The sequence below is a fragment of the Vidua macroura genome, chromosome 7, assembly GCF_024509145.1.
Source record: "Vidua macroura isolate BioBank_ID:100142 chromosome 7, ASM2450914v1, whole genome shotgun sequence".
NCBI classification, from domain to species: domain Eukaryota; kingdom Metazoa; phylum Chordata; class Aves; order Passeriformes; family Viduidae; genus Vidua; species Vidua macroura.
Genome location: NC_071577.1, coordinates 7,613,026 through 7,640,936, shown reverse-complemented (window position 1 = coordinate 7,640,936; position 27,911 = coordinate 7,613,026). Strand labels below are relative to the sequence as shown.

At 35.5% G+C, this 27,911-nt stretch overlaps 1 protein-coding gene across 2 annotated transcripts in view; it reads left to right on the top strand.

Moving 5' to 3' along the window:
- The window catches only part of NCKAP1 (NCK associated protein 1), a 59,106-nt gene that overhangs the window by 7,876 nt on the left and 23,319 nt on the right, over positions 1-27,911 (top strand). The window contains exons 2-19 of one of the 2 annotated variants that reach the window (XM_053982441.1): positions 4,074-4,184; positions 13,893-13,979; positions 14,162-14,218; positions 15,227-15,369; positions 15,456-15,546; positions 17,543-17,680; positions 18,347-18,395; positions 18,880-19,036; positions 19,618-19,674; positions 20,219-20,315; positions 20,543-20,649; positions 21,717-21,849; positions 23,133-23,214; positions 23,625-23,683; positions 24,263-24,408; positions 24,920-25,052; positions 26,680-26,799; positions 27,046-27,185. In XM_053982441.1, the coding sequence (XP_053838416.1) occupies positions 4,074-4,184; positions 13,893-13,979; positions 14,162-14,218; positions 15,227-15,369; positions 15,456-15,546; positions 17,543-17,680; positions 18,347-18,395; positions 18,880-19,036; positions 19,618-19,674; positions 20,219-20,315; positions 20,543-20,649; positions 21,717-21,849; positions 23,133-23,214; positions 23,625-23,683; positions 24,263-24,408; positions 24,920-25,052; positions 26,680-26,799; positions 27,046-27,185 (1,907 nt within the window). Of the gene's footprint in view, positions 1-4,073; positions 4,185-13,886; positions 13,980-14,161; positions 14,219-15,226; positions 15,370-15,455; positions 15,547-17,542; positions 17,681-18,346; positions 18,396-18,879; positions 19,037-19,617; positions 19,675-20,218; positions 20,316-20,542; positions 20,650-21,716; positions 21,850-23,132; positions 23,215-23,624; positions 23,684-24,262; positions 24,409-24,919; positions 25,053-26,679; positions 26,800-27,045; positions 27,186-27,911 lie in introns of both variants that reach the window. The other variant, XM_053982440.1, reaches the window with a different exon arrangement.

The window sequence follows — 27,911 nt, the reverse complement described above, 5'->3', positions numbered from 1 at the left end:
ATCCTCTGCCCTCAAGTCGGAAGTAAAATGTTAAACTTAGATTTTTACAGTGAGAGCTGTAACAGTACTAGGGCAAAAGGTCTCTTTGCAGTACATTAATATTGGTTTATTCTGGGCCAAGGGCAGTTGAACTGGATTGTTTTCCTGTTTAGATGCCACTTATTTTAGATGTAGGCCTTAAACAGATTTTTGTAGTTGACTGTTTTCATGTTGGCTGCTTCTGAATGAGTGCAACATAGAAAGTATAGATATATGTAATATTCTTAATTTTCAAAGTGAAATTAGTATTGAAGAACCTAGTAGTGAGGAAGAGAATCTGAATTTTATGTAATAATAATATAATTATTTACCTCACTAGGGTAGATAGGCAAATGCTGCTTTAATTCAAAACATGTGGCCTAAACATGTGCAAACAGTGCAGGTAGTCTGCTCTCTCTGAAGCTTGGTAACTGTGCATATGATAGCAAATCAGTGTTGTGAATAGTGAACTTCTTAGCTAGAGAAGTCATATTGTTCTTCTTGGTGGTTACACAGAATGACTTAGTTCAGAGCTTATCATAGCAGGAAATAAATGCTGTGTAACTTGAAGAAATCCAGCATCTGAACCCTTTTTTTTTTTTTTTTTTAATTATGTAGATTAGTTTCTAACCATAACTTTGCATGATCTTTTTCAGCATAGCTGCTTATCAGCTGTTCAGTAATGTACAAAGGAATTCAGAGTTGACTGCTGGGAGATTCTTTGAGTATAATATTTTGGGGCTGAAGCAGCTGGAATCTCATAGCTTCAGAACTGTGAATGCTGCACTAGTAAGAGCATTTTTAATTTGTGAATTTCTTTTTAATGCTCAAAATTGTAGTAATTCTCAGTTGTGGGGTTGAATTGAGGAATAAGAAATAAGAAATGAATTGAGGAATGGTTGTTGCAACCCACATGGGGAAAAAAAGTGATATCTGAGGCTGAGAAAGGACTACTGGTTTTAGCTGGTGCTCAGAATTCTGTGTGAATACTGGAGAGCTGTATATAGGCAAATGGCCTTTGTATATTCTACCACAATGTTCCTACCCATTACAGTACTCACAAAGGATTTTGTATTGGCTAATACAACTATAAAAAGCAAAAACTATATTTCTTACCTACATTTTAAGCCTATTGCCCTCAACGTCTTTGTTCTATTTAGAGCAAAATTCTGTTTGTGTCTTACCACACTTTCATGCTTGTGCAAAAGTGCTAGGATTGGAGTTTGCATATTCATTCTTTTGTGCTTTATAAAGTAAACTATGGAGAGTTTGAAGTGTCTTCATCATTTTGGGAGAGGTTTAACTTAAGGAGATTGTTTTACCTGTGATACTGAATGCAGGTAACTGTATGGATGAAAACTATTGATGTAACAACAGCTTAGATCTGTTAATACCAGTTCTTAGAAAGGAGCTGAGCTGCTGTGGAGCATGGGAGAGTGAAGGAAAATGCATTGCCCCACTCGTTCAGTGACATCGCTTGTCCTCTTTCAGTTCAGTCTAGGTGGGCTGGTACAGCTTTCTAGAAGCTGGAATTGTGGTGTGTGTGAGGGATGCTTGTAACATCTTGCAGGAATTTTCTTATTTTTCCATCAGTCTAGAGTAGTTCGTTAGTAGGAAGAGTTACAGTTGCTTCAAGTGTGATGTCAGCTAAGAAATGATGGGGAGAAGCAAAGAAGGAGCATATTCACATATATGGAGAGGTTTGCCAGTTAGACTGAGGAGAGCATTATCTTTTCTGGGGGCTGAGTTTCTGAAGGCACAGGAGGATGTACATGTTGATGTTTTCAGATCTCTGTTTCCTTGCAAGTGTTTGTGTAAGGGCTGGGGTAGAACACAAGTTTTAGTAAACATTTTGAAGAGCTGATTTATAGGAAGGAAAACATCTGTTTCTAGCAAAAATAAGGAGTGTGTGTGGAAGGAGTGAATTGAGACTGAAAAATTTATGAAGTCAACAGTGGTAGATTTCTTGTCTCCTATATAACAGCAACCATGCTGGAATTTAACAGGGCAGTAACAGTACACAGGGCAAGAATATGTGTCAGTTAACTTGTGTTCTTAGTAATCCTTCTAATAGAGAAAGTTACATGTTTAGTGGCAAGAATTACAAATTGAAATAATATGACAAAGGTTCTGACACCCATGACACAGAGTTAATTAAAACTTCATAAATTTGTAGCTCTATGTTGAATATTTAATGCCTATTTACAGTATAGTTTGTACTTTTGAATTGCATAGACTTTAAGGTGCGTACAGAATAGCTCTTTTTTGACATATGTGGTTTGCTCCTCTAAGGAGATTGAAGCAACAATTTAATATCTAACATACTGTGGAGGTTGCTGAATTTATTTTCATTATAAATTCCTCTTATAGATATGATGCTGTAATAAAGTTTAGTACCTTTGTGGGAAATTTAGCAAATATGAGTGTTTTGATATCAGAATAGTACATGAGTATGCGTCATGATGGTCATGTACTACTGGTAGGTGTTTTAGAAACTTTCAATAATGACTCTTTTATTTGTTTTTTTTTTCTTGGCTACCGTTTCTTTTTCAGGTATGTAAAACTTCACTGAGTTTCTCTCCTTTTTTCCCCTGTAGTTGCATGTGATGTTTGTTAACTTTTTTCCCTCTACCTGAACTTAGTTTGGAAGTCCTATTAGTAGTTACATGTCTCAGTATATTCACAGTGCTTTGCACAATAGTAACATTTTAATAAGTAAGTGTAAAGTTGCTTGTGAGTATTAGAACAATCAACATCAAGTAGAAAGTGTGCTGACTAGAGTAATAGATGGTTGTAATGTTCTCTTGGATGTAGGTAATAGTGTATTAGTTCACATAAATGTAATACTTGAGAATTTAAGAGTAATTTGTTTATATGTAATTTTTCTCTCTTTTTATTACACTGCTTTCCCAGCAAGGACAAGTTTGGAAGGTTTGCAAAGCTTTTCACCTTCCCTTTGCCCGCTTGCCCGCTTTCAGAATCGGTCTCATACTCCATGACTTCTGTCTCTACAGTCCACAACTCGGTCATAGAAATCAATGTGGAAAGGTTTTTAAATGAGTTGTCATTTGAGTTCACTCTGTTGTGTAGAAACGCCTAGCATGTAATTTAGTTTTGCATGAGACGTGAAGCTCCTTTGCAAACCCCTCTGAGGAGAATAAAACTAAATGAATATTTGAGAGAAACACAGTTTGAGCGCATATTTTGTCATGTAAGTACCGCTGCTGTTAGTATGTTACTCCAACTGAAGTGGTGTGGCATGGCTCACTAGTCAGAGTAGCAGAGTAGTGTCTGGCAGCATGCACTGTAGCTGGCAACAGGAGGTGCTTCCTCAGGTGTCTGTCCAGAGAAGCTGTGCTGATCCTGTCTATGTAAGTTTTAATTTAAGAGACCTAACACTTAGCTGTGACTTTGCATCAAAATTTAGTGATACTTTCAGATTGCTGCTTTTAAAGCTCAGCCTATGCTGCTGTAGGAATAAAGAACATGAGTAAAACTTCAGTTTAAGGGAATAGAGTATGTTAGGCAAATATTGGTGGTTTGATTTTGGGATGGAAAATTGTCTTACAGTTACAACTGGAAAAAAATTAAATGTAGATTGGTGGTGGGGTGTTTAGTTTTGTTTCACAAAGGATAGTTTAATCACTGAATGCCCAGCACTGTCCTCCACAGATGATGACATGATCGAGTTTTCTAACAGTTTGTTAACTCCAGATGAATACAATACTACCTCAAACCAGGAATAGTGTTAAAAGGAAACTTTTTTTTTTCTCTTTCTTTTAGGACTGAGTTTTTTCCCTCACTGCTGTTCTGCACTAACTGCTTTGATACTTCCATGCATCTTTTTCAGTAGAAGAGCATCTCTGTACTGTTTCCCATTGCATATTTCAGCTGTGACAGTCCCTGCACTTTGCCTTTCATTTTATCACCTGCTCACTAAAAGCAAACAAACGAAAAGAGGAATCTTTCTAGTTTGTCTTCAGATTTGCAATTATCACTTAACTTTACATGGATGATTGTGTTTCTACTTCATTTTGTATTGTATTTTTTTATAGGCATGTGGTGACCCCAAAGCCAAACCATCCTATCTTATTGACAAAAACCTGGAATCTGCTGTCAAATTCATAGTCAGGAAGTTTCCAGCAGTAGAAACACGCAACAACAACGTAAGTAATCAAATGGCTGTATAACTATTTTTCTCTCTACCCTTTCAGCACAATCTGAGAGGTTTACATTTTCTTATAAAGATCTGATGCTGACAGTTGCAGTTGGAATACAGGTGTTGATTCAAATGTCTGGCAGGATACTTGAGAAGGAATTATCTTTAAGGAGAGAATATTACACTGTAATTCTGGATGGGTTTTGTTAGGATAGGACTCTTTCTGGTTTTCTTTTTGCCTGCTCTCTTCTATGCCATTTCAAAGAATTGTCAATGGGAAGAAATCCTTGGAAAAATAATGCCTTACTTTAATAGGAGAAATTCCTGGTGACCAGACCGATTGCAGAAGATGAAAGTTGCATAACTTTATTTGTGAAGTGTCCTAATAAGCAGATCAGTAAAAAAACTCCTGTCTGCAAAGTGGGAAGAAATGTTTGTGCTTTACAGGTACCCTTGCCTATGGAGTCAGTCCCTGTGGGAGTGAAGAACGCTTTAGTACATAAGGAGAAATATTGTGAAGTACAAAAATATAGAAATAAAATTGTTTCCTCCTCATATAGTGAGTTCAGTTGCAGAAGTAAATTATGTTTTACCTTTGAGTGGCTCAGTATTGCTGAATTTGACTTTGAAGCCTTTTTTTAGGTAAATGTTAGGCTAGAGGCAGGCATTTTGGCAGGTGATGTACACTTGTTCCCCTGTTTCAATTTGAAAGAGAAGGGCCCTTCAGATGTGTGTTTAACCTGCTTATATTTCTTTCCAAAGGTGGAGAGTGGAGGTAGGTGTTGGGTTTGCATGTTCCCTGAATGCAAGTGCGTGCCTGTGTGCTTGGGAGGTTTAGGCTTGCTTTAAGCATTGAGGTTTCTGCAGAATGATAGTGATGATAGCAATGAGAGTAATTAGTTTCTATTACATTGCCATCTCAAATTTGTATGTAATGTCTCCAATAATACCAATGGAGAAAAAACTCAAAGAAACCAGAAGAAAACTTTACCTTATGGAGGAAACAATTTCATTAACAATGTGCTTTTTCCCTTTAAAACTTGTACATGCTTTGTGCTCTTTAATATTGCTTATCTCTATATTGAACTTGATTGTGTTAGTAACAAATATAGAAATTCCTTATCAAATAATGTAAAAATAGTAAATCTGTCAAACCATGTTTGGTAAATGCTTCCATATTCTCTAAGCTTGGGGGGCAGATCAACTATTAAAAGATAATGTACATAGAATTTACTTACTGCAGCTGCATGTATGCTTGAAATGTCATCCAGTTGTTGATTATGAATTTGGAGCCTAAGTAATGATAGATATTTGAGAATTTGTTGCTGTGAAGTTTATGGAAAGAGATCAAAGAACACTTGCTATATTTTGACAATCACAGTTTCTAAAATAGGACACACTCATAATGTTTTGTCATTGCTGTGTGTTTATTTACTATGAGCCAGCCGGGCCTGTGTTCATTAAGCAGAGTTGACAAAAACCTACCCTCCTTATGTATAAGCACACTTTAAAAGTAGGATTTTAAGCTCTAGCAATAGGCAGCTGGGGTGTCTGTCCTGCAGTCAGAGCTGATGGCATTTCTCTTAGTTATTTGCAGATGTTTCCCATAGAGTGTTGTAACTCCCAAAAAAAGAAAAGGGTGATCAGAGATTTAAAAGGACAAAAAGTTAATTGGAACAGAGACACGTTGGTTAAAGAAATATCACAAAGGATTACTGCAGTGGAAATAGCTAAGAAATCATAAGTTGTGTTTCCTCCTTGCAGTGAAAATTCCAGGACACCCTTTCAGGAAGGGGTTTTGGATTTTGTATGTTGGAATGCAGCAGTTGCCACTGCCTAGCACTGTGTACCTTTGCTTTCAACATGTCAGTAGGTGATGGTGCTGAACAAGCTTGCATTCAGTTTTAGAGAATAGGTAGTGCCAGCTTTTTTGATTTTTTTTGACCTATTTTAGCTGTTTTTTCTCAGGTATTGTCATCTACAGTGTTTTATGTCTCAGAAATGAGTGACACATTTTATTGAAGACTATAAGCAGTGTTTGCTGTAATCAGGTGGTCTTGAAAAGCATGAATTTTCATTCTGTTGAAAGGAGTAATTCTGTTATGTTTGCTATTGGTATTCTTTTACGTTTTTATCCATGGAAAACCGAGTTCTGATTTTGTTCCTCCTTCAGTGTTTGACGTGCTGAGTCATCAGAGCAATGTCTGATAGTTGCTGGTTTTCACTATTGTACTGAAAGTTTGTGGACTTTCACAGTTAAAACAGGGAAGTGGCTGATGCATCCTTGCTAATCAGGCTGGAAAATTAAATGGAGTAGTTAATCTTCCAAAGGATTAATTATAGATAACTCTGCACCTTATCAGTTCATAACTCTTCCATTGTTTGGGGGCAGTTCTTGTGATGTCTTACACCTGCCCTTTCTTTTCCAGTAACCATTGTGAATCACATGACCTTGAAATTGTGCAGTTTGAAGACCAGGCTTTTAAACTGTTAATGAAATAGGCCACCAGGGTAATATTGCTGCACACTGTATGAAATAACCTGTGAAGGAAGGAATAAGCAAAAATAAAAATATAAGCAAAAATTGGAAGGATTCAGAAAGTGAGAAACAAACAAGATAGATACATAGAGTCCTGTTTGAAAGGAAAGTTTCTTTTGTGTTTGGGGGAGCTTTACTATTTATAATTATTTTAAATTGACTCAAGCTTTGCTTTGAAAAAGCCTTCTAAGCTGCAGATGGCTTCCAAAAACTTTTTAGCACAGTTGTTCTTGGTCAGGTGTGTGACCTAATTGTGCTTGTATTGACTCAGAGTAGCATTTATTGTTACTAAATTTCCTGGCCTAGCTTCAGAAGGAAAGTTCCAAAGTAAGGGATGCAGAAGCAGCCTGATTTTTCTGATGGCTGTTTAGAGTTCATCCTCTTACAAGGGGGTACATGTGAGGTTCTTGTCACAGAGAAATTGAAAGAGAGCATACTGAACTCAAAAAAAAATGTTGTAGGACCCAAAAGTTGGTCTGTTCTCAGTCAGTGCTAATACTTAATGCCTTTTAAAACCAGAATAAAATACTTCACAATGGCGAACTGGAGATGCAGAGAGAAAGGACAGAAATTTATTTTAGCTTTTGAGTAGGATTTGATAAATCTGCTGCCTGTGCAGGTAAAGCTCCATGTCTTTGTGTGATGAAGTTGTAGCCCCGCTTCTGCTTTCCCAAGCACCACATAGAACAAGTAGTGAGAATATCTGTCTTCTTTCTTGAACATATCTTTTTCTTGGTTTCTTCCTCAGCAACTTCTTTGTAGAAAAACTTACATTTTTACATGTCTTTTGGAAAAATTGATGTTCAGTCATTGCTTAGCACAAAGCAGACCAATGAAGCATCACTTTGAAATTTCTAATTGGATGGTTAGTGAGGGAAAGATCTGTTCTCCAGATAATGCTAGTCTTCATCACCTAGTAGGTATGTTCTCAGTGGTGTTCATATCAATTCCAATTGTGTTTTGTACTGACTAATTTTCTGCTGTATTGTGCCAGTAGGGACTGGAAATAAGATCTCTTGGAAGCAGAGGACAAGCAGTATGAGCCTTTCCAGCCTACCAGGGTTAGGATCTATAGTTTTGAATTAGTTGACTTTACTTTTTGAATTTTTGCCTTTTCCCTTTTAGATCCCAGTGTGTGTTTGGTTTGCCTCCTGTGTCTTTCACAGCTTCACTTCACAACAAGCTGGTTACATACACATTAGATGGAAGTGAGAGAGGTGGTGTGGGCACAGTGTCTGAACCTCCTTGGCTAAAGCTTATTAGAAGTCATTAATGCATGCTTTTATTAAATGCTTTCTTCTATTAAAAAAACTAAAACTCACACTTTATAACCAGTCTTGATTTTTAATTTGTGATAGGTGCTTCCAGTAATTAGTCTTTTTCAGAACACTTAATACAAATAATAACCTGATTCAAAATTTTTTTTTTTCTTTTGGCCCTGCAAGTGCTACAGGTCATCAAGGAAAATGTAATTTGTTTGCTTGTTTCTAATTAAGCATTTAGTACTGTAATTTTCATAGCACTAGTGAAGATAATTTAGAAACTGTCATCTCTGGAAAAATAACTTTGGAGTCTCAGCTCTGCTGCCTCATGTATTGGTAATCCCTTTTCCCTAGTAATTTATTTTTAAGGAAATTATGTAGTCATTAAAGCTATCACAGCTGTTTTCTTAAGTCTAACTTAAATTATCCCCATATTCAGTAAATGATTATATTTTTCTCCACCTTTCTGGGGTGTTAAGTCTCTTGTATGGGAGACTTTACTTTCCAGATAACTTCCAGCTTGCTTAAGCAAAAAAAACCCAACTCCCCAAATTCCACCATAAAACTTAACTGGCCTTTTCCATGAAGATTAAAACCTTTTCCAGGTAAGGGGGTGCCATGCACAGCTGCTTTTTCACCTCTGCTCTTGCTCAGGGAGCTGAGAGTGGTAAAGGACTGCAAAAGAGAGAAATTTTCCTGAAGTCACTGAGGCAGCAGTTTAGTTTATGAATGTTCCCCTTGCATGAGTGAAGTCAGATGATGAGCAATTATTCTCTGTTCAGCTTTCTATGAACAGTTAAGATGTCTTATGCTTGAGAACAGAATATATTAATGACAGTTCATTTCACAGGAAAATGTAAAATATCTACAAATAATAAATTTTAGTCTACATTTTTACTAAAAAGTAATTCAAAATTGAAATTGTTCAGCTAATGCCTTGCTCTGGTTCTACCATGCTTACTGTTCTGGTTTTGTATGCAGTAGTGTGTCTGATGTCTTCAGTTGTTACAGATGTAAGACTGACTTAAAATATCCTGTATAACAGAATACAGTATATAAAGTTTTTAAGTCATTTGTGAGTGAGCATTTTTTTCATAGCAATTCTAAGAGGTTATGTGAAATCCTGAAATCTCTTCAAAATGTTTCACCAAACAGAATTTTCATAACATATTTTTTCAAAATAGGAAGTGCTGTCAGCTACAAAGTTTATTTTCTTGGTTTGACCTTTGACTGGGCCTGAATTAAAGATAGAATAACATCCAAATAGTGTGGTTTTTTTATTATTATTTGTAATAAATCACTGTAGAACCCTGCTGTAAGTCATGTAAATCCATACAAGTCACTTGCCAACGTAAATCAATTTTACTTGCTCCTTGCTTCATAGTGTCTGCAATACCTGCAGAGGAGTGAATGTGTGTAACACTTTACCCTCTCCTTTATCCAGTAAAACTCTCTTTGCTTTAATGATTGGCAATTTAAGAGCTTGACCCTTAAAAACCAAGGAAACAAACAAACCCATTGAGATGGCATTAAAAAAAAATTGTATGAATTGTAAAAATACTGCAAAAATTGTAAATGAAGGTGAGAGAGTGGGGAAACTGTTTCTTACAGCTGAGAAGTAGATCAGTTTTTAAAGAGAAGCCTTCCTGTTCCAGTTGTCTGCCCTTATTAATTCCTTGAGAACTGTAACAGTTATGGAGCATCACAGGTGACTATTTCCTTTTCAAAGCAGTTAACTTAGTGCTAGGAACTTGAAAACAAACTAAAATAGATCTTGTGGTAGACATACATTAGTTAGTAAGCATGTTAAATATTCTATTTTATCTTTTTATATTCAGCACAGTACTTCAGAAACTGCTTTTAATTGGAAATAAGAAAACGAAGGACACATCCATCGTTCTAGAGTTAATTTACAGAATTTAAAACTATTTTTTTTTCATTTTATTAGATGCTTCTATCTTTCCCTGCTGTTCTGCTACAGATTTTGTAGACACAGAACTTTGTTCAAATTAATTGAGTTTTTCAAATGTTCATCTAAAGACTCTATAGGTGATAAGCATAGTGAGTTCAACAAATGACAGTAAGAATACTGGCAGTGATGATTTACCTCTCTCCAGAAATGTAACAGTCAGAATTTATAATACTGCTTTTTGGGGCTTGTATTCCAGCTGGTAAGACTGAGTTGATGGTATTTTTGCTGAGGACATGGTAATATTTATGGATTGTAGAAAACAAATACAAGTGTTTAATGATCAGACTTGCAGGAAAAATATCACACTGATATAAGAAGCAGAAAATTCTACTGTCTATTTCCAGATCATGGAATAAGGCATTTATTCACGTACTGCTGCTACCAGTCAAATAAACTTGATAAAAAATTACAGGACTAGGGGTACCATTTGCTTTTACACTCATAAGACTCTCTGAACAACCTCTTCTAGTTGCCTCATATTTTTTGTGAGCCATTGTATTAAATTGATATTTATTCACATGATTAGTACACCAGGCTTGCATCATTTCTCCTTTGTCTGAGGCATTCATATAAGCTTTAAGTGATGCCGTCTTGAACTCTCCAGTTTTTTTTTATTCTTCTAATGTATTTTCTCTATTTATATAATTGACTGTGTAAGGATCTTTGTGATTTAATATAAAGAAGGAAAGGCACAAGTTAAAGGTCAGTTCCTTCTCCTGTAGGTATTATATCACAAAGTCTTAGCTTTGCTCTTTCTTATTTATAAATAATATTCAAACATGATCAGAGATGTGGTATTTTGTTAATAGACAAAAGGAATAGACTCAGATTAATTATTTGAGAGGGTTTTTTTTTTTTTTATCTTGCCATATTATGCTGAAATTTCTACAGGTTTTCATAGGTCTCAAATCTAATTCACCTCATTCAAGAAAAATACTGTTGGTATAATTTGTACTTCAAATTCTCTAAGAATAAATAAACCGCTTACAGCTAACCAGTTTACAAGGCATAGTCAGCTATAGTAAAAATATTTTGATAAATAAAAGTATTTTGATGTTTAAAGAGTTATTTCTTCAGTATAACCTCTTTTAGGATATACCGACTTTTGTTGGTTATTAGAAACTTTCAATAATGAATTGCAGGCTAAGGAAAAAAGCCTCAAACCAAAAGCAAATCAGTATAGCACCAGCAACTTCTAAACAGCTGTTAGGAAATTAGTAATGGAAAGTTTTAATGCTGTGATTGTGCAAAGAGTTACACCCACATTCTTGAATGATAAAAAAGCAAATAAACATCCAAGACACTGCATGCTTGTAAGCTGTTCTTCTAAACATCACTGATCAGGCTGTGCTCTATAAATTGAACTATTTGCCCCATACTGATATAACAGTCAGTTTATATGTTGTTTTATTTTGGTGCTACTATTTTAAATAAAAGTTTACTGACCCCTTTGACACTCAGCGTTCAAAGAACAATCATCTCAACTCTAGGAAAGTTTTAGCATCACTTTTGTGTAAATATTTCTGGGAATATAGGTAACAAGGTAAGAATGCACAGCAATGAATCCATAATCCTTAACTGAGTGTGGCAAATACCTCCCTATACAGCTTCACCGAATTTCTGAAAATTTATTATTCCTTTTGTGATTGTATTCCCCAGCACCATCTCCCTTTTTGCCATATCTCCCCATTTCACGTGTTGGGGCTTGAAATTGAATGTCCTGCAGGAGTGGCCATTCAGTTGCTATTTGTTATACCAAAAATAGGTGTAGTGTACAGCAACCTATAATTTTGAGAGTCTCCTTTAGTATTGCACCTTGCTTACTATGATTTAGGATTGCAGTGGAAAAAATGATGTTAGGGGGGTGTGCAGTGATAGTGAGTTCTGGTTTTGTTTTTTCTCTGCACTAGAAATAATCTTACTTGTGGATCACACCCTGTCATCTCTTGCTGAAAATTTTTGAAAGGACTTCTCAGATTCATCTGGTTCACTTGTATTAGCTGCACAGAAAAAAACTATTTCTGCTTAGTCTTCTACAAACTCAAGAAATGCTTGAAGTGCTAGGGCCAGGGTGCAAAATTAAAACCACGCATCATAACTGAATTTTCATTGTATAAGAGCTGTTGACTGATGGAGCAGTCCTGAAAGTACTGAAAAGTCCTGAAAAAGCAGATTTTCCTCTGGAGTGGTTCTAAGTGTAGGCACAAGCTGGTCTGAAGGTGTACTGGAGCTGCACAGACATCCTGGAGCTCTGGAGTCTGTGTGTGATGATGCATGCTTCATTTTCTGAGCTCGAAGAAGTTGAAGTTAAAGCTGTATGCTGGAAAAACTACAGCTTGAATCCTCATGCTGAGGATCAAAATGCAAGTCATGGGATTTGAAAACAGATTTTTGTACAGCAGCACATTAAATGGGAATAACCTTTTTCCTGGTGCATGACATTTATCAGGACAAGTTACAAAATAAACACATGTATTGCACCTCTTTCCATTAAGCCTCGGCTGATGCTTATGTGAAAAATACTTAAATAATAGATAGGCAGGCATTCAAAGTCCAATCCTTGGCCATGGTTTAAGAGTAGGCAGGAGTAGTTTATAATGTAGCCATTCTGATTTGCTCATAACTGTCTATTCCTGTCTTCCTTGGCAATAATGAAAGCGTTATGGCTCAAGACTTCTAAAAAATCATCATCACATCTAAAAATGTAGAGGAGAGAAGCGAAGTGTTTTTTACATGTGATACCTAGTTGTGATCCAGGCAGTTTGTTTTACCAATTTAGAGGAATTTTGATGCTTTACATAAAACTGAGAATACAGAGTACAGCTTTATAAAAGAGAGTGAGCTGAAGAAGCATACTTAGTTCTAACCTCTTATGAAAACAAGGTAATCAATTCAAAGCAATTTTTTAATCTGTCTTATAATTGATTGCTCTTGTTGAGAAAAAGATGATATTTAACATGATCATCTTTAATTTAAAATCTTGCAGATTTTTGGAGGGCACGATTTTCTATTGTGACTGCTTTAACTCATTTCAGTTCCTCTATCAGGAGGGAGATGTAGTTTGTAGCTGGATATTGCCAGTTAAATATTTGGATACTTGCAGTGCTGTGAGACTGTCATACTTAAATAAACAGAATGGCTGTTCACTAACAGCTGCTTTTTTGTGTTTTTAATTGTCTAAGTGATCAGTTTTGTTCCTTCAGGAAATCTTTAAAAATAAATAGTATTTCATTGTCTGTTTAAAATATATAAAAAAAGAAATCCATGTGAATTATTTTACCTTTGTATTCACGTTTGCCTCTTCCATTTTATCCACAAGTGTCTAATGCTAGTGTTTTGCTTCTTTTATGTTTCCTTATTTTGTTGCTTTTGTTTGAATGTATTATTGTGTTTATATGGAACTGGTCAAAGAACCGTTACTGTATTTTATGTTTGTATCTACATTTTATTTTGCATGCTTAACGTGGCTTTGCCTGGATATTCTTTTTGGTAAGTTCAGAATTTAAAAGCATAATGTTTTTCTGTAGTAAAGTTTGTAACCTGCCACCTTATTTTCTTCCACCTCAAGTAACATAATTATTTTGGTTTTGGCATACTGATTTGTGCTCATGTACTGTTCTGCTTTTGCAAATTATCCATATGTGATAACGTAACACTTCTGACTACCATTTTCATCTCTAGCTGAGCTAAACAATACGACTCTGGTACTAATGTGTACTAATGTAACTTTTATCTTCAAAATGTAGTTGGCAGCTGTTAAAATGGTCAGTGCTGAGAACTCTGTGTATTTGACACACACAGAACCTCAGTCTTAGAAAACCATGTTACAGCTTCTTTGCATAGCCTGGCGGTTTCTCTGCGCTTCACAGGTATTACTTTTCAGCAGTCTTCTCAAGTCTTCTAAGAACAGTGTGCATGTTTATGTTTCTCTTTTAGCAACAGCTTGCTCAGCTCCAGAAGGAAAAATCAGAGATTTTGAAGAACCTGGCATTATACTACTTCACGTTCGTTGATGTTATGGAATTTAAGGTAAGGTATTACAAATGTGTAAGTTGTTCTGTCACATAAGGTTTCTGTAATTTATTCATGAAATAACACTGTATAATGAAAAAGCTGAACTTGAAGATCTGCTCTTCAAATAAAAAAAAAAAAATGAAGCTCCATCACTAATTATATCTTTTTAAACTAAAGTTATTCCTTTGTTTTTCAAGGACCATGTCTGTGAGCTGCTAAACACTATTGATGTTTGCCAAGTCTTCTTTGATATTGTAAGTTTCTAGGTTTAAACTTTCAAAAATGTTTACATTCAGAGTCCTGTGGGTAAAAGGACTTGCTTTTGTTAGTCCAAGAAACATCACATCTCCAGTTATAAATGCAAGAGAAATAAAAACAACGTAGGGTTCACATTTCTAACTTTTATAATAGAGAGATAGACCTTTCTTAGTAGGCTTCTTATGGACAGTAGTAACAGTACTGTTACCAAACATAAAATTTTTTCAGTAATTTTTTATTTATTGCATCTGCAAATTAATTTCTAGTCATCTGTATGCTTATGCTTTGTAAGACAAGAGAAGACTGTTACTGGTGTCCACCTAAGCTATGTGAGGAGGTCACTTTTGGGGTTGACTAAAGCAACTACAAAAGCATCTAAAAGTCTTATATTTAAAATAAAACCACCAAAAAATCCAACAAAACCCAACAATAAAAAACAAAACAAAAAACTACCACCAAACAAACATAGAAAAAAAGCCTCCAAAACCACAAAAGAAAATCTCCATCACCTTTTCCTGTTGGTTTCAACTTTCTTAATGTTCTTAATGTCACCTTATTAGTTTTTGTCATTATTTTAAATTTGGCCAACTTAGATTGATAATATGAAAAAGGAACAGGTGTGTATTCTGTGGAATCATGTTACAAGGCCAGTGGGATATGTGCTAGTCTTTCACATTTGGCTTTTACTAAAATGCAGTTCATAGGCATGGCACTGCTGACTGCTTAGTAACAAGAAAAGTTTTCCTATCTGTCAGGTAATCTGTGACACTTAAACCTGGAAGGATTTATTTGGATGCTTTGCTTTCATGAGTGCAAACAGTTCTGGGAATCTAAATGAATAAATTAAGGTTATACAAAGTCGCATGCCACCAGAACAAGAACTTTGTTCAAAAGACAGCCCATTGTATTTAAAAATGCTGAAAATTGGTGGAAATGTAAGGAAAAATGTTTTATGCTTTTTTCTGTAAGTTTTTAAATGATAATTTACTGGTTTTCATTTCTAGACTGTAAACTTTGATTTAACAAAGAACTACCTAGATTTGATTATAACCTACACAACTCTAATGATACTGCTGTCCCGAATTGAAGAAAGGAAGGCTATCATTGGACTGTATAACTATGCCCATGAAATGACACATGGAGCAAGGTAAAAAATTGATTGTATAAAAGACATGTATAATGTTAATGATAGTAACAGCTACACCTCAGTGAATTGTTTGTTGTTGCTTTTAGTGACAGAGAATATCCACGCCTTGGCCAGATGATTGTGGATTATGAAAATCCTTTAAAGAAAATGATGGAGGAATTTGTACCTCACAGTAAAGTATGTAACTACTTTTCACAGGCATGCAGTAACCTTAATTGGGAGAAACAAAGACAAAAAGTAAATATGCAAGAGTTTGTTTTGTCGAAGGCCATTTGGTATAAATTTCGCATGAGATTTCTGCTTACATTGAATGTCTAGGGCTGGGGATTGATACCCTATTAAAAAGCACAACCTGCAGAAATACAGGAATGATAAGACCCGTTAGTAAGGTGCCATTCTATTCACTAAGGATTAGAAATTAATAAAAAATCAGTTGTGGATCATCTGAGAATAGCTACTTCTGTCTTTTGTGTAAGTTTGTAGCTTGAAATTAAAGAGATCCACACTGTTTCTGTGAAGTTGATTGTTTTGCTGGATTGCTGTCCTAGATGAATGTGAATTTCTGTTTTGTAACCTGAGGTGCTTTGGTTTGGATTTTCCAAAAGATCACCACTGCCTCTTTAACAGTAGCTCCTGTACTCAAAAGCTGACACTGCTGAGTTGCCTTCACTGAGTTAAAGGAGCTCAATTCCTTTAGTCCTTTCTGTACAGATGTTTCTAAGTTTCTGTTCCTACACATTTGGTTGTGTTGCAGTTCCATGATGTTTTATCTAGGCTGTATTTTCATGTAAGAATATCTTGGAAAAATTACAGAAGCTTCACCAAAGTTAAAGTATATCCTGTTTTATCACTTCCCGTTTGTTCACTAGATTTGCTATTCTGTCAAAGGAAACTAGATTTCTCTGATCAGGACTAACTATTATAAAGATGTTACTTTCTAGGTGCTTGCAAATTAATTGCCTAACAATTACAACTTTGGAATGTTTGGCAGTACCTTAAGTTAAATTCTAAGTTATTTCCTAAAGTTTTAAAGGTTTGGGTTTTTCTTTATTTTGAAGTTTAGGTACTGGTTGTGTTTTCCTTCTCTAGTTGCTTTTCTAGATTTTTCTCAATTTCCTTAAACTTGGCAGTATTGTCACTAGAAATTCAGAGCTTTCCAGCTACTTTCCTAAATGCTCTGAAGTGAAATAACTTCTAACTTGTCTGCAATCTTATTGGTGTTACACTTTCCACGATTCCTATCTTGTTAAGACTTGCTTAGCTAAGGATCTCATTTACAAGTAATCTTTTCTGGTGCATATTTTAGCAAAGATGCTTTTCTTCTCAGTATTATCTTTGTTTATGCTCTCTTATATTTAATAGTGGATCAGTCCTTTCCATTGACACATTTGTAAAGATGCCTTTCAGTCCAATTTTTCCTCTTGTGCTTATCCTGTGCTAGAAGCATAAACTGGAGTCAGGGATATTTTCAGAAACATTCTTGGGTTGCACTGTCGTGGAACTGCACGCTGAAGTTGTCATTCTGTAATCCCACTGTTTTGCAGCAAACCAGGCAGTTGTTTAATCCTTTACATCAGCTTCAGCAGATGACTTTGGTTTTTTTGCCTGAGTGATCTCCTCTGCTCTCATGCTGTTCAGATCTGGCTCCCTGAGGATTCATTCAGGCACCAGTATTGATACTAAAGTCAGGGAAAAGACTTAGGATACACTTGCTTAATTTTGCTACAAAAGCTTAATTTGCTGCAAAGATATTCCTGCAGACAGTATCTGCTCAAAAGAATTATAGTTTGCTACCAAGACCTACTAAAGGAAGTGGCAGGGAAGGGAGTAACACAGCAACTGGGATGCTTGAGTAAGTAATGAACAACTTCCAGTTGTGTGTGAGAGGGCTTTTGTGCCTTGTTGGTTTATTTCCATGCCCTCTAATTCTGAACTCAGATTTTTGTAACTCTAACTAAAAATAATAGAAATCAAACTCTCCTGCTTCTTTGCATCCTTCCTCTAGCCTGGAGTATTCTTTTCTATGTTAATGATGCAATGAGGTTTAACCTTATGTTTAATTTCAAAACTAGTTCCCTAAAATGTTTTGATGACTTAGTAATAATGCTGAGGAAACAGCTCTGCTGATGGAACAGTACTGACCATTCAAACTAATCATTAGCCTGCTTTCTAGTCCCTTTCAGATGCTCTGATTTCACTCCAGATGGTCTATCCTCGACGAAATCTCTCAGCTGACCAGTGGAGAAACGCACAACTGCTGAGCCTCATCAGTGCCCCCAGTACAATGCTTAATCCTGCACAGTCTGACACAGTATGGTCTTTTAATTTACATTCTATGATAGAATTAAGTAAGGTTTTCTGTAAAATAGTTGTCTGTTGGATCACCTCTATGTGACTTTTAATCAGAGATGTAAATACGCTGATTAGTACAGGGGGAAAGTTTTCTCTCATTAAGTAAAGTTTCTGTTACATTAACTCTTGCCTTCAGCTTCAGTAATTTGTTGACCAGAAGGTGAGGAGAAGCAATGTTGACTTCTGCAGTCATAGAGGGGAGGAATCCTGAGTACCCTCTCAGGTGTTTGTGAGCCAGGAGACTGGAAATCAGAACTGATCCTTCCTTTAAAATTTATGTTTGCACTTGCTGCCTCAGCTGTGATATGAATGGTTATCTTTCTGAAAAAAAGTGAAGCTTTAATGGCTGTCAAGCTGTGATTAGTATCCATCAAAAGCTTTTAATTCTTGAATATTGTTAAATACAATGTTTATTGAAAATAAATATTTGTTAAAATTTGTTCAAGGTGCTGGAGGTTATGGAAGCTCACTTAATATTCTAACCCTCAGTTTCTGAAGTGCTGAAACACTGAATCACTGTTAGTGGTCAGTGGCTTTCTTTGATCAGCATTTAAAGCTTTGTTTGTTCCTTTTTGCCAAGTAGTACTTATAACTAGTGTGCTACAAATGACTGTTTTTTTAACAGATGCCATGTGAATACCTGTCTCTGGATGCAATGGAAAAATGGATCATTTGTGAGTAAAATATTCTGAAATGACTCATGGTTGTATTAAAAAAAATGGTTAACTTTTAAAAGACTACTTGCTTTCTGTACTCTCCAATAGCTGTTGTATTCAAATAAGATTCTGGAAAACTTGATTAAATTTCATTTGTACTAGCATGCAGTGAAGCTAGAATTCAGCATCTGCTGCTGGAATAGATTGTGTCACAATAGATTGTGTTCCAGACTTTGACTGGAAGTGAGGGCTTCAGTAATTTTGATGAAAGTAGTCAAGTAGTATCAGCATAAAGTAATTAATTTCACACAAATATTGCAAAAATACTTCCATTAGAAGTGGGAAGGGAGGTATTTTTTATATATTAGAAGATATTATACATTAAAGAGTTTGTTAATGATCTATGCAAACTATTGAAGACAAAATACATTAATCATCTCACTGTTCTCTTACTGTCTTTGTGCATCTGATTTGTAACATACATCAATGTGAACTTTTGAAGTTGGATTTATTTTGTGCCATGGAATCCTAAATAGTGATGCTACAGCTTTGAATCTTTGGAAGCTTGCACTTCAAAGCAGCTCTTGCTTGGCTCTCTTTCGAGACGAAGTGTTCCATATTCACAAAGCTGCAGAAGATTTGTTTGTAAACATAAGAGGGTAAGTTTTTGTTCTCCTTTCAGAATCTCTGCTAATAACCCTATATTACTTGAAGAACTGTTTCAAACAGATTACTTCTGCTTCATGTAAGTTCTGCTTAGGTACACAAGCATTTTTGCTTGGTATCTTGACTGTTTCTTTAATTTTTTTTAGGGGCCTGATTTCATAACCACCACACCTTTTTTTATCTCAGTCTGAAATCCTGGTGAATCAGTCTTCAAAATGACAAATCTCTTAGATTAATGATGTCATCCACAAATCCTGATTTACTGAAGGGAAATGTTACGAATGTGCAGTTTGCTTGAAAAATTGCATCTTGTTGCCACTTTTCCTGCAGTATATTATATGAAAACTCAGAAACAAACTTGAGACCTCTACCAGCAAACACCAGGAACGCTTCAGTAGAAAGTATTTCTGGTTTAGATATCTAGTTTTGGCATTTAGCTCTGCTCAGGAGCTGGTGTGCATTTTCTGCTGTATCTTGCTTTCTATAACACTGTAGCTCCTCTCAAGTCCCACTCAGCTCTTTCTAAAATGTGCTGCTGATTCTTATACCATATCTGATTGGTTTTTACTTGCAGCTACAACAAGCGTATTAATGACATCAGAGAGTGCAAAGAAGCTGCTGTTTCACATGCGTGAGTGTCTTAAAAAGTTTTTCTGACAGATTTTAGGATTGGTTTTCTTAAAGCAAAATTATAAAGATTGTACAAACAGAATTTGTCAAATGCAGAATTAGTCATGCATTTTCAAATGAAACATTTACTGATTGTTCTTTTAAATCTGTATTTGCTTAATGTCCTTACCGATTTAACTTCCCAAGTTAAAATAATCTAAGTTCTAGATTATTTTTCAAATTATCAGGATTGGAAGCATTTAGTTTATTCATTACTTATGTTTTGTCTGATTACAAAAGGTGAATGCAGATTAAATAGAAATGTTTTAATGTAGTCAAATGCACATCACAGAGAGGGGACAGAGAACTTGGGGTTTAAACTTATTGATGCTTCATGAGTATATGGTGTTGGTGATGAGGATGCCAATTTTTGGAACCACATTCTTCAAAATTCTGAACTTTTGAAGTTGATATAATATAATTTGCCTATACTTGGTCTTAAATGCTTTTGAAAATCAAGTATTCTGTGTCTAGCATGGTGGATAATGTATGTTCTTTTGATGCAGCGGTTCAATGCACAGAGAGAGACGCAAGTTTTTACGTTCTGCTCTCAAAGAACTAGCCACTGTCTTGTCTGACCAGCCAGGCCTCTTGGGTCCCAAGGTAATAACACCTTTAATGGTTTGCATTTGGGCAAGACCCAGTGTGTATCTCAGTGGTACATCCAATATTTATTTTCTTTGGGGGGGAAAAAACTCCTCACTTCACTCTGAAAAAGCCTACTTAGTTTTTTAAGTTCTTGTGTTTTAGAGACTAGTTGCCTCTTGAGTGCACAAACTATTCAGCTCTTGTGTATATTGATAAGATTGAGAACAATTCTTGTTTTTCAGGCACTTTTTGTATTTATGGCATTATCCTTTGCTCGTGATGAAATTATTTGGCTTCTTCGTCATGCAGATAATATGCCAAAGAAGAGTGCAGATGATTTCATAGATAAGTATGTTTGTTTTTAATGCTATACCTTCAGTACTAGAATTTCACAGACAAAATAAATGTGAAGGCAGTAGAATCTCAGAAAAGGCTGGCTACATGGAGCAGCTGGGAATGTTCAGAAAATTTTTACTTGGGAATATTAAGTGTCCCACCAAAACAGAAAACTAGAAATATAATCCTAGAAATTGGAGCACATCAGTGAAAATTCATATATAAAATAGGAAATATTTTATATAAGTTTTGGGTTTTTTTTGCCTTTGAATAGGCAAATATAAAGGTTTTTCATGTGTCTTCACTGATTTTGCATTGATCAAATCAATGAAGGAGGCAAGAAAACTTTCAAAAAGCTTTATTTGTTGATTGTAGATTCTCTTGACAGCAAAACTGTCTTTTAAATCAGCTAAGCTTTATTTATGTAATACAGCTTTAGTGTCACCATAAGCAGATGGTAAAAATGAAAAATATGATTACAAGATTTTACAAGTGTGGATAGGCAGGAGACTTCTCAAGATTACTGGACACAAGGCTGAAGTGAAGGATTGCAGGATTTTAAACAAGTAACAATCACAAGGTCATTTATAGAGCTGGAGTGGGAAAATCTTGGATTCTCTCCACTGGATTTAGGTGCTAAGGAAAGATGGAGGTTCCAGGGCTCTCTGAAATAACCTGTGCAAGTTTTTAACCATTCTCATAGCTTGGAAAAAAAAACCCAGAAAAGCAGTTATTAAACTTGTTTTTTATCAGGTTTAACCACTTTTTGAGAAAAACAGTTTTTCAAATTCAGCTGTACAGAAGGACTGCTTATTCAGAAAAATAACTGAATAGTTATACAAACCTTTGAGGATTACTATAGTGATATCCTGCTAATTTATGTCCTGTTGAGTGGATTTGACCTTGCAGAGAAAATTACCTATGTAAGCTCCTTTTACAACATTAACAAATATTTTCATACGGAAATTAGCTATTGATAATTGTTTTAAAAGCAAGGTATAGGAGGAAATTCCCATGATAGAAATTTGCTTTAATATTTTGAGTGACATTTGTAAGCTTTTCCTTGTTTTTTTTGTCTAGGCACATAGCTGAGCTGATATTCTACATGGAGGAGCTCAGGGCACATGTGAGGAAATATGGACCAGTGATGCAGAGATACTATGTACAGTATCTCTCTGGCTTTGATGCAGTGGTCTTAAATGAGCTGGTGCAGGTATGGCGACATCATGGCTCTGGCTTCTCAAATGCAAATTTGAACAAGGGCTTCTTGTCCAAAATGATGTCCTAAAATGCATCCCAGTTTGTGGATTTTGAGGAATGTTGTGGAGTAAAACAAATTAACTTACTGTTTAATTCTGGGATTTAGTGTTGTACTTGTGGTTTCTATGCAGAATCATAGAATATCCTGAGTTGGAAGGGACCCACAAGGCTCATCAAAGTCCAACTCCTGGCCTTGCATAGGATACCCCAAGAATCCCACCCTGTGCCTGAGAGCATTGTCCAAATGCTCCTTGAGCTCTGGCAGCCTTGGGGCCATAGCCCAAGCCCTGGGGATCCTGCTCAGTGCCCAACCACACTCCGAGGGAGGAACCTTTTCCTGATATTTTCCTTACTTTTCCTAATATCCAACCTAACCCTCCCCTGACACAGCTTCAGACCATTACAAGTGGTATGAATTTATATACTTCAGTCTTCATATATGAATATTATGAAGCACTGTTATGTTTAGAGACTGTGGAAACAGGTACTGTCACAGGAGGAGTGTAGAAACCTTTTCTTATTTAGCCCAACCAAGAAGTGATAAACTTTCTGAAGTGCTTTGGTTTCATTCCCTGATGACCCCACTAGATGGAGCCCAAACTGAAATGAGGGGAAGAAATGGGCTTGAATTTTAGTTGTCATTAATTCATAACAGCTATCAAGCACCAGAGTAGAAAAGTGATTGAGAGCTAATTTGGATTTTTTCAGCCCTTAGATTTCAATGTCAGTTATTGCTGGAATTATGAGAAACTTCTGCACTGCAGTACTTTACAGAAGTGTGGCCCTGTTAGTGGCTAAAACTACAAAGATTCATGTTGCATTTTGTAAAATTTGAATGCTTAGTAAAATAAATTTGAATTTTTAATTTAAAAAAAATTGAGAGAGGGGTTTTTTGGAGGTAAAGTGATGCTGATGTGGGCTCCATTATAACCTGCCATAACCAGGTTTTCTTTGCAGACAGGACAGAAAATACAGTATAACATTTACTGACAGATTTTCCCATTTTGAGCTGATAGTAGCTTGGAAGCAATCTCTTCTAGGTATTTGTCATCAACCAATGAATTAAAAAGTGAGAGCTATTAAATAGCACTATTTGAAATATCCCATTGATTAAGTTACCTCTTGTAGGTTTTTGAACAACTCAGAGTATAGCTGATAAATGGGGCATGGATATTGACATTATTTCATAAACCAAGTTTAAAGCAATAATAATAATAGCAACAATATTTATTTTAGAATCTTTCAGTGTGCCCAGAAGATGAATCAATCATCATGTCCTCTTTTGTAAACACAATGACTTCACTAAGTGTGAAACAAGGTAAGTTTAAATAATCTTGGAAAATTGGTAACAGGCTGGCAGATTCCTCTGAAAAGTTTCATCACTTTTGTTTTGTGTAATCAGTAGAAGGAGCATTTGTTCAGCATTTGTTCCCTTGTTCCTCTTCCATTTTTGTATCTGCTTCTTGTGGTGTGTCCCTTTTCCAAAGGATGCTATTGGGTAGTAATCCAACCTTTTAATATAGAAAACGTATTACACATATTTTCATCCAGATATTTTAATTCCTTTTACTGCAACTGTACTCGATCAAAATTCTTGCGTAAAAACATAAGGTTCATTACCCAAATAATTCTTTACTATTTTGGGGTTTTTAGAAGGTCTGATATAGTGTATCTGAATTTGTTATTGTTTTCTAAGGGTTTTCTGTTCTGTATTTTTCCCTGATGCAGTTGAAGATGGAGAGGTATTTGACTTTAGAGGAATGAGATTAGACTGGTTTAGATTGCAGGTAAGAATTGGTAAATATGCATGACATTTCACTAACATAAAACCAAAATGTTTCATGGATTACTGCTGTTCTAGATTACTCTCACACTGCAAGTGGGTGACAGGCTATCTAAAAATAACCTACTCTTAAAATCAAACAAATACTTCAACAGATAATTTGCTATGTTTTGGTAGCACTTTGTCTGCTTTGGGTACTTTTTGCAAATCATCCCTTGGGGTGTTTGTAACAGTTCAGAAATAGAATGTGTTGAGGCTGAGCTGTTTGGTGGGTGTGCAGAGTGTGATTCAACGTGCCTACACTGCTAAGGGAGAGATTACAAATTTGTGTTTTGCCAATATTTGTTCTGCAGTTTATCTGTGAATTAGTGCCATATTCAGTGGCTGTTTAGAGACTTCACTGAAAGGCAGTTTGCTGTTTTTTAAGCTCTAGTGGAAAGAGAATAATCCCTGCATGGTCTTTAAATACACAGGTGTCCTGTGCATAGCACAAACAGTATTTAACATTGGTATTGAGCAATAGCAATGGAATTTGCACAAAAGCAGTTGCAGATATAACATATCAATTGTGTTGTCTTTTCAGGCCTACACCAGCGTTTCTAAAGCTTCACTTGGCCTTGCAGACCACAGAGAACTAGGAAAAATGATGAACACAATCATTTTCCACACAAAAATGGTAGATTCTTTGGTGGAGATGTTGGTGGAAACCTCAGATCTTTCTATCTTTTGGTATGCTACTAAAGTGACTGTACAAGTTTTTTATTATTTATTGTTTGCTTTGTCCTTGCAAGTGTAATTTTTAAATAGCACACTTTGTAGGAAGATAGGCCAGTGGAAGAATCAACTGGGATTTCTGGTTTCTAGCAGAATTAGTTTGAAAAAGATATTTATGAACATCTGTCAGACATATTCTGACAGTCATATAACTGATCAGGAATCATTTGCAGACTTTTCCTTAATATTTTTTGGCAAAAAGTGCAAATTTTTACAGTCCCTATGTGGCAAACATCAGAATAAAAATATGATTGGGATAATAATAATAATGTAAAATAGATGTGCAAATAAAATGCTTAAGAAGTGAATGCAGAAAACAAACAAAAATGATGAAAGCATGGGGCAGTTTTTGGTATACAAAACATTTATGGTCACATCTGGTTTGTATGAAGTAAACCTTATTTGCAGAAAAAAAAATATATATTGTATTTAAATGTCTGATTAATAACTGATTAATTCTGTTCAGTTTTTATAGTCGTGCTTTTGAGAAGATGTTTCAGCAGTGTTTGGAGCTTCCCTCTCAATCAAGATACTCAATTGCATTCCCACTGCTTTGCACTCACTTTATGAGCTGTACTCATGAACTATGCCCTGAAGAGGTAATTTTTAAATTTAGGTTATTTTCATCTCTTATTCAACAGAGAGTGAACTAGAGCTGAACACTACAAGAAGGTGTTTATTATGACAATTTAATATTTGAGGGAGGAGAGTGCTAAAAATGTAAAAATGGAGGTAAAACAAGTAGATACCTTGTTACATGACTCTTCATGCATAAATCTCTAAATCCTTTTCTGAAGTGAGAAAGAATTTTGATCTTTGCTTTAAAGAGGGATTAGCTAGGGTACAAAAATTAGATGACTTTTCAGGCTTAGATGCTAATAAATCCCATATGCCTGCTAAAACTTAGAAGCAACAGTTTTCCTGTTAAATGATTTATAAACTCATGGTTGGGAGAAGGAAGTAGGAAGTTGGGAGTTCTATATGGGTTGTTACAGTTTTCTTCAGTAAGGCAAAAAAAAGTGATACACAGTATAATGTAAGCAGTTGCTTTAGTCAGAACTAGGTAATGGAAACCTTGTTGGTTAGAGTTAGAATTTAAAAAATACTGTGGTGCTTGAAGAAATGGACTCTTTGTTAAAGGAAGCAGTTCGAATCTGAGGAAATTCTTTCTATTTTTGTTGTAAGGGCATAAATCCTTTAGTACATTTCCTGTATGTTCGTTGACTTTGAAATTAGTCTGGGAGTTAACTTGGCCATTTTTATCTAGTGCTTATGAAAATGTTGTTTTCATTCCTAACAGTGCTCATCTGAAACAATTTGTTGAATAAGATTTATTGTAATATAAACAATATGGGGTTTCCTTACTTAAAAATAAAATTCTTTTCTGCTAAACTTCATTACAGTATACCTCTATATAGGTACTTTCCTTGCATGCTTTGCTTTAAATAGCAGCCAATGTTATTTATATTAGACAAGCATTAAAAAATTTCCAGGAAAGCTGAACCCTTCAGGACAAGAGACATCTTTGAGAACAATTATAGTAAGAAATCAGTAGCCAAAGTCCACTGGACACTAGCTACTGTGCATTCAGCTGCAGCAAGCACATTTTGTCACAGCCAGCAGAACTTGAAATTCAATATCTGAATTGTATGTCTTGGTAACTATTATGGTTTTGGAAAAATAATCTTTGCTGTGCTGTGTACAATGTATCATAGTGTGACTGATAGAAAGTAAACATCAGTGGTGAAAGGAGGATTTCAGCAAGACAGACTGTGCTTGTGAGAAAGGAACAGAATCCAGAAATTAATGCAGCAGTGCTTTATTATTGACTTTTTCAGTTATCTGAAGGACAGTGCTTTCTCTACAGCTTGAGTTGCATGCTCTTTTCCCCCTAGACAGTATTGGCACATATTAATGAAGAGGACATTCACAGAGACCTTGGAATACTGGGCACATTAAAGCAGATTTGGTCCAAATTAAATGTGAAAACCTTCAAACATTTTTTTTGCCTTTTTTTACAAAAAATATTTTTCATGGTGACTTTGAAAATTTCATGGTTCAAATTACTCCCAAAAAGAAAAAAACAGCCTGGAGTCAAGATTGTTGAGGACTAATTAATTTATTATTTCCCATATCCTAGTTACATGATTAGTGAACTGTTCTCTGCAGTACTGTGGGACTGATGGGAAACTGAAAATCCTGCTTCCTTTTCTCCCTTTTTAACAGCGACATCATATTGGAGATCGTAGTCTTTCCTTGTGTAACATGTTCTTGGATGAAATGGCTAAGCAGGCTCGAAATCTTATCACAGACATTTGCACAGAACAATGTACACTGAGTGATCAGGTGAGTAAGGTGGTGTCTATTTCAATTTTCTTTTGAGATTTTCTCCATTCAGTTTTCTGGATATTTTCTGTTCTCTTTTTTCTCTGTGTTTTTGGGTAAACTTTCTGTTTCTAAAATTGAAGGTGATTTGAGCAAGAATTTTTAATACTAGAATTGTGTCAAAGGAAGAATGTGTTATTTGTGTGATGAAGTGTGCTAAAAAAACTGGATTTTAATTTGAACGGGCTGTTTCTTTTTGTTTACTAGTTGTTGCCAAAACATTGTGCCAAAACCATCAGTCAAGCAGTGAACAAGAAGTCAAAAAAACAGACTGGAAAGAAAGGAGAACCTGAAAGGGAGAAACCAGGAGTAGAAAGCATGAGGAAAAACAGATTGGTTGTGACAAAGTAAGCTGCTTCTTCTGTTCTTTTCACCTTGAATCCCAAGTCAAAATGTGTTTCACACATTTCAATATGTTTTACATATTGAATGCTTCTTGCTTAATTTGTTTGAGTAAATTAATTGGCTGTAAGTTTGACAGCTTTGCGGTTTGTCATGCTTCTGTGGCTTGTATAGAGACTGAATTTTGTAGCATAAGTAATAGGAATGTTTGTCACTTGAATTTGTCCCCTTGGCTGTTTCCTTTCCTGAGCAGAAAGAATCCCTGTGCTGTAGCTAGGCTTCCTGAATAGTCATATTAACTGTGGGCATGTGAGTCCAAGGAGTGGGTGGCATCTTTGATTCTACCTTGCTTTAGCACTCTTTAAGTACAGGCTGGACAGGAAGTTCTTGCTGTCTTCTAAATCACTTAAATGTCTTCTTTTTTTTTTGGTGGGGGAGGGGGAATTAAAAAATACATATATCTATACATATATATAAAAAAATATATCTCACATCACTGTATTCAATGCAGATCAATATGCAGTTGTAGGATGTGTTCTTGGCCAAAATACTGGTTTTTAAATATGCTAAGAAAGTGTCTCAAAGCAGAACATGATAATGAAGGGTTAGACCTATACTTGCTTTTGAAGCATTATCCATTCAGTGTGTGCTTTCCATGATAATATACACTTCTGTTACATTAAATATTTTTCTTAATTTCTTTCTATTTCTTTCTTTCTTTCTGTTTTAAA